The 12295-nt window shown below is 41.5% G+C and overlaps 1 protein-coding gene across 15 annotated transcripts in view; it reads left to right on the top strand.

Annotated features, from left to right (window-relative positions):
• ANKRD44 (ankyrin repeat domain 44) overlaps positions 1 to 12295 on the top strand; it is a 129840-nt gene that overhangs the window by 80731 nt on the left and 36814 nt on the right. For 9 of the 15 annotated variants that reach the window (XM_030277784.4, XM_032749457.3, XM_030277785.4 and 6 more), the window contains exons 7-12: positions 515 to 657; positions 2007 to 2219; positions 3141 to 3219; positions 6414 to 6528; positions 9517 to 9599; positions 10882 to 10999. In XM_030277784.4, coding sequence (XP_030133644.3) covers positions 515 to 657; positions 2007 to 2219; positions 3141 to 3219; positions 6414 to 6528; positions 9517 to 9599; positions 10882 to 10999 — 751 coding nt within the window. The remainder of the gene's footprint in view (positions 1 to 514; positions 658 to 2006; positions 2220 to 3140; positions 3220 to 6413; positions 6529 to 9516; positions 9600 to 10881; positions 11000 to 12295) is intronic. The other 6 variants (XM_072932417.1, XM_030277788.4, XM_072932418.1 and 3 more) reach the window with 1 other exon arrangement.

Consider the following 12295-nt stretch of genomic DNA (forward strand, 5'->3'; position numbering starts at 1 on the left):
GACAGACAGTTCTGTCTCAGCATGAAGCAATAAGACTGTCCCTCTTAATTTTATAATTTATTAAGGTTACTTTTTATCTCTAAGAAAACCCAAGCAGTGTTAGCAGTTGTTTGCAGATGACATCAATAGAATGCTGTTTTGGGAGACTTGCATTGCCATGTTCCTATGCTCACTCTATCACTATCCTCTGTGAGAGGGAGAAGAAAACACACTCTGTTAGCTGGAGAGAAATAAATGAAAAAGAGGTGTGGTTTTGTTCTTTTGGCAACTGGAAAATCAATTCAGTAAAGAGAAATTTGACACATTTGGAGAAGGTGAATGCATGGATTTCTTCATAAGGCCTGGAGCTAGGATTAGAAACATTTATGAAAGTGCTTTTTCTTCCTTTGTAAAACTGTGGGAGCACTTTGAAACAGCAGTGAAAGGGCAGTGTGTTAGCAAGAAAACAGTAATCTGGGAGTAGTGATGCTGTGGGATGGTCTACCCATTGATTACTATCTTTCATCTTTTGAAGGTCACCTGGAAGTTGTTGCCTTACTGATTAATCATGGTGCAGAAGTGACTTGTAAAGACAAGAAGGGTTACACCCCACTTCATGCAGCTGCATCCAATGGGCAGATTAACATTGTGAAACAACTCCTTAACCTGGGGGTGGAGGTATGTGGTAATGTGCACTTTATTTCTATTTAGAGATAGTCTTTTCTTCTTATGGATGCTGCTAAAGACAGTGACTTCTAAAGAAAAGGTGTCCCATTTCCAGACCACCTCATGCTTCGTGTGACTTATTGGTTCAAGAGACAAGAGACATTCTGTATTAAAGAAAGTCTGATATGAACAGTAAATTCCAGGCCACCTTGCTGAAGGAATCAGGAGATATATCCTGTTCCTGCAGAAGCAGATGGAGTAATGAAATTTTCTTTGGGTTAGCATTTCCTTTGATATGATGAGTGGTTGTTCTCAACATATACACTGCGTATTTTACTAAGCAGTAGCTCAGGCTGTTTCAGTTTACAGACCTGAATTTCCTTTGTAGTTGATACATTGTTTTCACTCTGGAAAATAACTTTTTTTTCAGGTCACAGACTTCTTGTTGTTCCCAATTCTTCAAAGCAGTGGTGAGATGACCAGAGGAGTCTAATCAGACAGTTAATCAGAGGTGTCAAATAAAGCCAGTGCTCTTGCCATGGCATTTTCAGCTGACTTGACCTGCCAGAAAATTGTCAGAAGTTCATGTTCACAGGCTGTTGGCTGTGAAGGGGAATAGCTGTTTCCTGTTATTAACAGTGCTGTGCTAATAAGCCCCTTAAAGTTCCACATTCTCCACCATGGGGGATATGATCTTTGAAGACACCTGTATTTCATGGAAGGCTGTTCATGCCATTCCCGAGTCTTTTGTGCAATCTGTCTTGTCCTGTTTTACAGAACAGCAGTTGAATACTAAGTTGGTAATCAAGAAGTACCATAATCTTAATTATGTCTTTATAATACTGAGCTACTGAAAGTGGTTTCTTATTGATGTGTAAATGTCTGTGCACCTTCACATTGCTTTCACTCAGATACCCCTGCTCCCTATCCAAAACAAAACTGTGTAAACAGCTCTTATGCCTGGTTCTGTTCACAAAAACTCAATATTCACTGTTGCAATCTTTATAAATATAATGATTGTGAGCTTTTTATTCATCCTGCTTTTCCACTTCCATGGAAAAGCTTTCCAGCTTGTTAGGAATTTTGTCATGATTATCATCATTACATAGTCCTGCTATCAGCTTTAAGCTTGATACTGGTTTTAGAAATTGTCAGTAGGATAAAAAGTTAATAATAGGAAAGGTGAAGCATTCCAAGGGAAGCTGTCTGGCAGTATAATTTGTCAATGAAATGTGCTGGTGAGGGCTGTGCCCTATGACAGTTCAAGCCTCTAGCTATTTCCATTTGCAGTGTGTGATGCATTACGTAAAATGCTAAGCTGATGTCTGTTATTTTAACTATGTCTCCTTGTCTCATTTTAGATTGATGAGATGAACATCTATGGAAACACTGCACTTCACATTGCCTGTTACAACGGTCAGGATTCTGTTGTTAATGAGCTGATTGACTATGGTGCTAATGTAAATCAGCCTAATAACAATGGATTCACCCCCCTGCATTTTGCTGCTGCCTCCACTCATGGAGCACTGTGTCTTGAACTACTAGTGAATAATGGGGCAGATGTTAATATTCAGGTAAAACTCAAATACCAGCTTTACAGTTTTGCTTTAGCCTGTTTTGCATATCTCAGGAGGAAACTGTAACAAAAGTACAGCATGGCTTTAAATCCTTGATGGAAATGGAGTGATGCTGAGAATGTTGATCATGAAACTGTTTGGGTGAGATTGCATCCCAGCAGAGGAGCTCTCAGTGCCTTGATAAATACAATGAGAACTCTAAACTCTAGGCCAATGGCTTTCATGAAGGCACAAAAAAGTACTAAAATATAGTCCCAGGAGCTCTGTCAAAATGTTATCTCAGGGAAAGGTGCTAAGTCAAAGAACTATTCCTTTTTAGTGTTTTTCTTCCCCATATTATATGGATATAATTAAACCTGATTCTAAGAAGTTCCCTTTCCAGGGTTGCTTGTTACCTATTTAGAGCCCCAGCTTACAAAGTCTGGTCCTGCTTAGGATATCTGAATATTCCTGAAGGCACAACTTACACATCTCAATGAAGCTGAAAGGAACTTGCTCTTATCCAAGAGAGGGTACTGGTATAAGTATCAGAAGACTTGAGAGGTTCTGAGTTCATATAAGATTTTGACTACTGTAGTTAAAACTCTCTGTGTTTCAGTTTCCTCTCTGTGAAACTGGCATTTAAGTTCCAGCATTTAACACCTCTGGCAAGTCAGTGAATAGTCAGTGCACTGTTTAAACTCAGAATTATTAAGAAGAAGTTAGAGATTGTGCTTGCCAGTGAAGGTGAAACCCTTTGCCAATAAACATGAAGTGGTGTGAGTGGAGGCTGGTACCACTCCTATGCTATTTTCTCATTGCTCAGCTTTCCTGGTCTTGGTTTCTTTCTCTAAAACCCAAAAATGCTCTGTATTCATTGCACCTTTGCTTTCATGAGGCTTCACATGCTAAACCACTGCTCTGTTTCATTCCTGTCAGAGTAAGGATGGGAAGAGCCCCCTGCACATGACAGCTGTCCATGGGAGGTTCACACGGTCACAGACCCTCATCCAGAACGGTAAGTTTCTGTGCCTCTGGAGTGGCTCCCCAAGACATCAGGCATATCCACTGTTGAATTTTCAGTTGTTCTGCCCCAGAGGGCAGCTCCATGAACTTCTGGCTTTGAGCTGAACTGACAGCTCTCATTCCATTGTGTCATCGCTACCTGGGATTTTGGTTGTTAATAAAATTCCATAATCTTCCAGCTGACAGCGGTCCAGATGATCTATTCAGATTCTTAACCTGAAAGCAAGAGTTCAGAGGTGTATTTAGGTCTTTTTTCTGCTGAGACAGATGCACAATTTTCTAGTTGTTCTCCTTTGGGAGCCCTGATGTTCTTAGAGCTCAAACCATTTTTTCTACTCTGCACTCAGCAGCTGTGCTTTTCTCACCTCTCTTAGCTCACCCCTTGCCACTGTCTTCATGAAGTGTTGAATATGTACTCAGGAGGGAGGAGCAGTACTACCTTGTTTGTTCTGGCATGGCCAGGATTCCTGATTATCAGTCATTTCTCAGGCATCTTTTTTTGTCCAAGAATACTATAGAATATAGCAATTATTCTTGTTGGAGATCTGGCAGAGGCCTGTTTCTGAATGACAGAGGTTGCTGTTACTGAATCTTTCCTTAAGCTTCCCAGTCTGAGCCACTACCTGAGACAGGATTGTCTGGGCTTTGTTCATTGATTGGGGTTTTTTTGTTTGTTTGGTTTTTTGTTTGTTTTTTTATTTTCCAAAAGCCCAACTTAGAATTGAAGTGTGAAATGTTGGAAATGGTTGAACAATTAATTGTGCTTTAAATGTAATGACACATTTAAACGAGATTTCTTAAAATGGAGGTCTCCAGTAGATCACGGTTTTTTCAGGTCATCATGCAAATTGTTGTTATCTCTCTTCTGGGATAAATAAAACAGTAGTAACCAAAGGGAGTTGGGGCAAAATGCAAGAAACTGTGCTTTACTGCAATTTTTAGTTGTTTAGTCTAAAAGGGTCAGGCTTAGAGCCATTGTTTGCTCGCTGTTGGATTTGTGTGTGAAAAGACTGGCAGTTCTTCATCTGTCCTTCACACTCTCTACTCTTCTTCCACTTACTTGGATTTCACTTCTTTCTTTCTTCGTTTTCTGCCCCTCTAATTTTAGTGTTGTACACAGATGTCGTTGCAAGTGACTTTGTGCCTCATTGCCATGGGATCTTGGGGAAGAGAGAAATGTCAATGATTTAAATAAATAGAGTTTCATTCTGCAGTACTTAATGAGTTGGCTAATGGTGTCTCAATTTCTGGTTGCTGTCTCTAGCAGCTTGTAGAGGAAGAATGTATTACCTTAAAATTGGAAAACTGGAAGTGTGATATCTTTCTTTAAAAATGAGGAAAAGGAAATGCTGGTGAGCATAGGTCAGCCAAAGTGGGCGGTATCTTGCATAGATTTCTCAATAGTAAAAGAAGCTGGAACATCACAATTTTCTTCTACAGCAGTTTAATAGGTTTTGTGAACACAGCACACACAGTCCTCTGACTTTTACATGAGAATTTCTCTCTGTGGAGACCTCCACTGGTAGATGCTCTACTCCAGGGAACCTCTTGAAGCATTTCACTGACCTTCATTTACCATTAAAAAATTAGAAATTAGAAAGGTTAGAAGGAACCTTAAATATCATCTAGTTATAGCCTATCTGCCATGAGGAGGGCATGCCTTGCACTAGATCAGGTTTCTCAGAGCCTCATCCAGCCTGTCCTTGAACACTTCCAGGAATGGGGAATCCACAGCTTCTCACGGCATGTTGTCAAGTGCTTTACTAGAACTCTTCCTGTTGCAATTAAGCCCTGTTATCACCTGTGAATAGTGAACCTACAGTAACTATTACCATATCCTGATGTTAGCAAGACTTTTTACATGCTTTCAGGAAGCATTCTCACAGCAAACCAGCAGAATATTAAAATACTACAGCTCTAGTGCATAACTGGTTGTAAAACTACACTCAGAGATTAGTAATAAATTAATTGTTGAAATGGAAGGTGCAGTGAGGGAGTTTTCAGTTTCCCTTCTGGGTCTGGAACTATCCAGTATTTTCATTAAAAGCTTGGATCGTGGAATAGAAAATGAGCTTTCAACATTTGGATAAAAAAATTTGGAAGAGACTGTTAGTTTGGCAGAAGGTGGAGTCAGAATGAAAAATGATCCTGTAGAACTGGAGACAGAAGGTATAATGCAAGTGAAGCAAAAGAAAATTCATCCACAGAGACAGGAGTATCAGCTGGACAAGTTCAGAATGGTGGGTGGCAGTCCCTCAAGAAGGGATGTGGGGCTTGTGGAGGATCAGAAGGTTGTTGACTGCAGGTCAGCAGCATTGTGGTGCTTAAAGAAATGGATAATGTATGTCCATGGTGCTGTGCAATGTCCAGGAGTGCGCAGATAGGAGTGCAGCCAGCAGGCATGAAGTAATCCTGTTTGCTCAGCTCAGCATTGGGAGATGTTAGCTGTAGTACTGGTTTTGGCTTTTGCCTCCACAAGGATGCAGGCCAGCTGGAGAGGACTGGGAGAAGGAGAGAATAGTTGGAGTGCAGTAAACCTGACTGGCAAGGAGAGACTGAAAAAGTTAGAGTTCTTGGTCCAAAAAGAAAACTGGGGCTTGTCTGTAATCTATCTAAGGAAATAATCCATTTTTCCTGCTTATGTGAATAAAACACAAGATGCCAGGTTTAAATTGCAAAAGGAAAAGTTCTATATAAGCACTGTTTTGTTGTTCTTTGGTAAGACATGCAAAAAGCACACAACACGTTTGTTTGCAGTGTGTTCCTGATGGCCTCTGGAGTGAACTCTAATTTACATTTTTGTACAGATAAGGCTGAGTGGCAATGCCTTTACAAATGAGGGTGCAGTTTCAGCAGATTATTTTATATTTTATTTCAGTGCACCCATTTGTATCTTTAGGCAGCAAATCCAAATCATGTACTTGACCCTTGTACGTCATCCCGTTCCCACCACTCTTCCCCACCACTGCAGGTGGAGAGGGAGGTGCAAGTGCTGCTGCCAGAGCATGGCTGAGAGCTGAGAGCTTGCTGTGTGCTGGTCCTTACTCTGGGAAATTCAGTGCCTCTGTGGCTAAGAGAGCAACTTGGGGCTCCTCAGGGTGCTGTCACTAGAGACAAATAACACTTGTGGTCCCTGGTTCGTGCTGAATTTTTCAGTGTTAAACTGTATGAAAATCTCTTCTGCAGGAGGGGAAATCGACTGTGTAGATAAGGATGGTAACACCCCTCTGCACGTGGCTGCAAGATATGGACACGAGCTTTTGATCAACACCCTCATAACCAGTGGAGCCGATACTGCCAAGTAGGTGCTTCAAGTGGAGCTGTTTGTAAGGATCAAGTGTCATGTCCAATGCCTGGAAACACACTGCTCATCACCTTCTGAAGTGGGAAGGTTAAAACTGACAAGCATGATTGTACTGTACTTCAGTGGGTGACGTGAGACTAAAATATGAACAACTGGGAAGTGTGGAGGGGAAGCAAACTCTGCTAAGCTCCTGTTGTGCCCACTTGCATGATTACAAGTTGTACAAGTACTGCTTTCTTCCCTGAAGCATTGATGTGGAACAGTGGTGTTAATGTACATGTAGTAGGGGTGGTGTGTGTATACACACATACATACGTATATATATGTACTTGAGTATTGTTTATTGAGTAGTGTTTAGTTATGGTCAGGCTCCTAGGGTATGTCAAAAGGAAATAGCAAACCTGGACATAAACACAGGGGTATGAGATCAGGGTAATGCAGTGCCATGAGGGATATCTATACCAGGTGTTTCAGAGCAGCATTTGATTTCATGAATGTAAGGTTTTGGAAATTACCTCCACATGTCTCCAAAATATAATTTTTCTTTTACATAGAACCTGCCATAGAAATCAGGGACATCTCTTGACTTACCTAGTTAGGAAACCCTGCTTTCAAATGCAAATGACTGGTTTGAATTTAGGAGAGAATTGCAGCTCTCAGTATTTTATTTATTTGCTTGATGGTGTTTATGCAAATGACACATTTGCCCCTTCTCCTTTGCTGAGTACAACTGACACCCTAAAAACTCAGAAGGTGGAACAGATCTTCAATTGGCATGGATAATGCAATTCCACAGGCTTCAGCTAGTGTCACTGGATTTTTTTAATACAGCCAGCATGAAGATCTTGGTATCTTAATAGAAGTGTAGGTTATTTCCTTGCTCTTTCTCCAGTACAATCGGTCACTGTCTGTTATCTTGAGGTTTTAAGGGAAAATGAGATGCACTGGGATAGCCCACTGCACTCTTGGAATCAGGGTTATGCAGTTAGAAATGTCTATTTCACACTTGGGTAACTGGAACATTGATCAAATAAAATACTTTTTCCAGCAGCAGAAATAAGTGAAATAAGAAGTTGGCTCAGAGATACCAGGCAGATGGAAATGATGCCACTGCCTCTGCTAAATGTGCTTTCAATATGTGCTGCATGTAAATAACTCTGGGTGAGCTCCCCAGATAGGTTTAGGAACGAAAACTCTGCAGCACTGTTCACAACAAGTGCAGACAGCTTGGCCAGGCTTTGAGGCAATGCACTGGAAGGGAAAGTGTGCAAGTGATGGGAGGAACCAGTATGAGCAGCACTGTAGAAGTGGGACACTGGCTACCAAATGTGCAGATAGTGGATTTCGGTGGAAACCAGCCAAAACATCTGCTGGGTGGAAATCTTGACCAAAAAGATGAATAATATTGTGTAAAATAAGTAGGAGGTGGAGGAGGAGACAGAGGGAAATGGGTCTAGGAAGAAACAGCAATACGGAATGTCCAGTGTTCCCTTAAATAAATGAATCCATGGCTAGAAAATGCAACCCGTTTGTACAGATGCAAGCTCAGTGGAGCTTGCAATGTTTTCTTCAAAGAACAGGTTGTCCGATCATCTCTTAATAGATTTACTCTAAGACATAGATGTAATAATATTAATTTTGCTATTCTGCTAATAGCAAAATTAAACTACAGCAGCACAAGTCACTCAGTGTAGTGAAGCAGCAAGAAGGACACATTTAATGTGAAGACAGAGAAAGAATGGGTCTGTGGTTCTAGAAAGAATAAATTTTTTGAAAACAAACCCAAATTAGTTAAATACATTTATCTATAAAATCTTGGAGAGAGCAAGATATATTTATAAACATCCACATTAATTATCGTCTTAAGCTTCCTAAGTAATTATGATTGATGATATCTAGAAAGACAAGATCCTTTGTCTTTGGGTCTGCATCTGAAATCCTCTTCCAGGAGATGATCATACTCTCCCATCCACCAATTGTCTCACAGAAATGAAGGAATGATATTAATCCATCTGCTATTGTTCCGGAGTTTGTAATTTAAAAAAAAAATCTGCTGGAGCAGGCAGTAGATGATAATCTTGTCAAGCTAGTTGTTTTCAGAGGCTCCATATTTATGTTCACTTGGAGAACTGCCAGTAGGGTAATATTTCTAGAATAACAAGATGCTTTACACAAAACAATGCTGAATGAAAGACACCAAGATGTCCAGACCCAAAAGTATTCTAAGGCAGTAAGCAGTGGCATGCCTAGGGACTGAACTGGCATGATTTCCTGATATTAATTAAAGTTGCTGAGTGCTCAGCTTGTTTAAAAACTACATGTTTGCCTGATAAGGATTTAGACTAATGATAAATAGGCTCAATCTAAAGGCGCCTGTTCTTTTCTTACACATCATGTCTGCTCTGAAAGTTTATTGTGTGATTGAAAAGAGGGTCATGTGTTAAAGGGAGGAAAAAGTGAAAGGGGAGGTGAGGAGAGTAGGTGGAGCAAATAGGAAAATTATATTATTAGTTCTTAGGCTGTGAAAGGAAAGTGTAACATGGCAGCCTAAAGTGTGAAGAGTAATCTGGAAAAAAAAAAAAAAAAGGATTCAGAAATAATATAGAGAAGATTTTGGCATTTACATTTTCCTCAGAATGGCAATTGCTGTATGTGTAGATAGTGCAGAAATTTGTGGCTCACTGGGCAATTGACTCCAAGCAGTATCTGCTCTCTTGCTTCCTCCCTTACCTTGGCTTCGCCTGGAATTCGTGCAAACCATCCTGCCACATTCTGTTCAAAGCATAATGCCAAGATTTTGCTGCATCGGAATATTTTTAACTCTCAAGAAGGCTGTTAAGGAAATACAGATAAAAATAATGGCAGACACCAAGAAAGAATCTTCCTAGAAAAGCATGAAAAAATGCTGCCTTTCTGGAAGGCGCTTTTGATGTGCTGTGTGTGTATGTAACCTGCATTTTCTCACAAGGCTCTTCTCTCTTTCAGGTGTGGGATCCACAACATGTTCCCTTTACACTTAGCAGCACTGAATGCCCACTCAGACTGCTGCAGGAAATTGTTGTCATCGGGTAAGTAAATCCCCCAGTGTCCCTGGAACTCGAGTAGTGTTTGTCTCTGCTGCTTGCAGCCCCTTTCTATGCTTTGTTGTGAATTATTCTCATGAAAGGCTTCCTGTGCTGCTGTGTTGGGCTGTGTGGGGCAGCGCACCAGAGCATCCAAGGCTTTCCCAAAGCCATGCTGGTACTTCCTGTGTTGTTCATGCCCAAAGCTCTTTTGTCCCAGCAGGTTCAGAGAGTTTAGACTAATTTACAGGGGGAGGGAGGAAATTTAGAACCCCTTTCCAAACTGTAGGAATGTAAGATCCTGTTTTGTTTTGGGGATTTACCCTCTTCCCACCAAAGGAGTATTCTGAAATTACCTCCTTGGGGCCTACACTGGTAGAGGTATTTACATCTCACTGATGATGATGATATATTTTGCATGCAGCTAAAGTGTGTTTCTGAATCTGTAGTTAAGGACTTAGGCTGGCCAAAGCTCTGGGGGCATGAGAAGGAAAATGAGTGGAAGTGTAGTGTCAAGGCAACAGGCTTGGGATCCTCACCAGAGCCCAAAGCAGAAGCAGCCAGAGCTTGCTTATGCAACTGTTTCAAAAGAGTCAGTAATCAGTGGCCAAATCCCAAATTCTGCTTTTTCCAGGCAAGAGTTCCTATGAGTTAAAAAATCCTCAGTTAAAAAAAAATTCATATGAGTTTTCTAGAAACCTCCTTCATTATTTAACACCTAAAATGTCCTACTTTTCCCCCTAACTTAAGTCCTGAAGGGTATACAAGAAACATGAAAAATGGTAATTACATACCCTACTATTAAGACTTGGTGTGCTCTGGCCTTGACCATTAGATAGGAAAAGAAAACACTCTGGGTGACCAGAGTTAGCACTTTCAGGCTGCAACCTTTGGCCTTGTGCATCTTGATGAATATCCCCACATGCTGCTGGAAGCCTCTTCCCAATCTGAGCAGCACATGCCGTGAAAACAGCCCCAGTTCATGTTTAGGCTGACTCTGTGGTTCTTCCTCATGTCTCCATGTCCTCTGTCTTCCTGTCCTGCTGTCGCAGCCCTCTTGCTAAGTCTCAGCCTCCTAAACGCCTGTCACAGGCTGCAAACAGGGATGTGGAGGAGCTGGATGCAGAAATAGACGCTCGTCACCTTCGCAGCTCTTTTTATAGCGCTGCCAGCGCGGAGCAGCTGCTCGCCGTCCCCGTGACAACCTCTCTGACTGTGCCTCGCCTCCTGGTTTCTTCCCGACTAACTGATTTTTCTGTCTCTGCGATGTTTCTTGTGGTTTAACTAGGACAAAAGTATAGCATAGTGTCCTTGTTTAGTAATGAGCACGTGCTGTCTGCAGGCTTTGACATAGACACCCCCGACAGCTTCGGAAGAACGTGCCTGCACGCGGCCGCTGCCGGAGGGTGAGTACCTGCACTGGGGCTGCATCTGGCACTTGGGCCAGCCACTTTGGCTGTGCTATCCACAGAGGAATTTATTGCCGTGCAAGGCAGTCTGATGCCATCATTTGGGTCACTTTAGGCTCTTTTTTACCGCTGCCCTTGCGTAGGGTGAGCTGGGTTGATTTGCTGTGCATGGGTTTCAGGCAGAGAAGAAAACTCTCCCTTTTCAAGCCCCTGAGAAGGCTGTTTCAGGTTTCAGAGGGGTGCTGCACTTGCCCAGGCCTCCCTGACAGCCACAATAGTCACCAAGGGCCAGCAGTCTCCAGGAAAGCATCAGTCCCTAGGGAACACCCAATGAGGAGCAGGAGCTGGAGCTCCTGGCATGCTGCTGGCCTGGGAGTTATTACTGGCCTCCATCTCTGGACCGTGTCCTTGTCCAAAAATGCAGCAGTGCCCATCAGGATGCAGCCTTGGAGTCCAAATGAAGTTCATCTCCCTCTCTCCCATTTCTCAGGTGCAATTTTAAGTTTCTAAAAGACAAACCAACAAACCAAAGCAACAACAAAAAAATAACCAAAACCACACCCACATCCTCCAAATTAGAAAGTAAGAAGGCTGCCTCTCTCTCAGGGTGATGCATTCCTGAAAAGTGGTGGGAGGGCAGAAAAGTGAAATTAAAGTGAAAATTTAAATGCTTCAATTTAAGATATAAATGTAGCATCTAGTTATTTTAAATATTTCCAGATAATTGTCAGTGAAGTGTTGAGAGGTTTATCTAGCAAAAGGACACAATGTTTGGCAGGCACTGAGTTTTGACTCTTCTGTTTCAGTACTTTATGGCTCAGAAAACAGCTGAAATGGAGCCTTGGCCACAGCCCTTGGATTCTCTGTGGTTATAACAAGTAGAAATGCTCATCCACAGAAAATACTTGGCAGTCATTCTGAAAGTTGCTTTTTCTTCTCAGTGGACCAAAATCTGTATCACAAAGTTTTTTGGGAAAAAAAACCCAAAACCCAAACCCTAATAAAATTTATCAAAATATTGGTTTTATTATTGTTTTGGTATTATTCATCTTGATACTTCTTTCACTTTAGTGTAAGAGGTGTGACAGTTGCTTGGATGGAGATTATTTTAATATAGTTCAGATGCTACCTCTTTGATAAGGCTGCACCCCACAAGGATAATAAAATCATCCTAGAAGTCCTAAAGAGAAGGAGAGGCTTCAATGAGAAGCAAAAGTGACTCATGAAAATAAACCATATTTTCCCAGTGGTTTATTATGATTGTCATCACTAGCAAGTTTTTTTGTGTTTTTA

The sequence above is a fragment of the Taeniopygia guttata genome, chromosome 7 (assembly GCF_048771995.1).
Source record: "Taeniopygia guttata chromosome 7, bTaeGut7.mat, whole genome shotgun sequence".
Lineage (NCBI taxonomy): Eukaryota > Metazoa > Chordata > Aves > Passeriformes > Estrildidae > Taeniopygia > Taeniopygia guttata.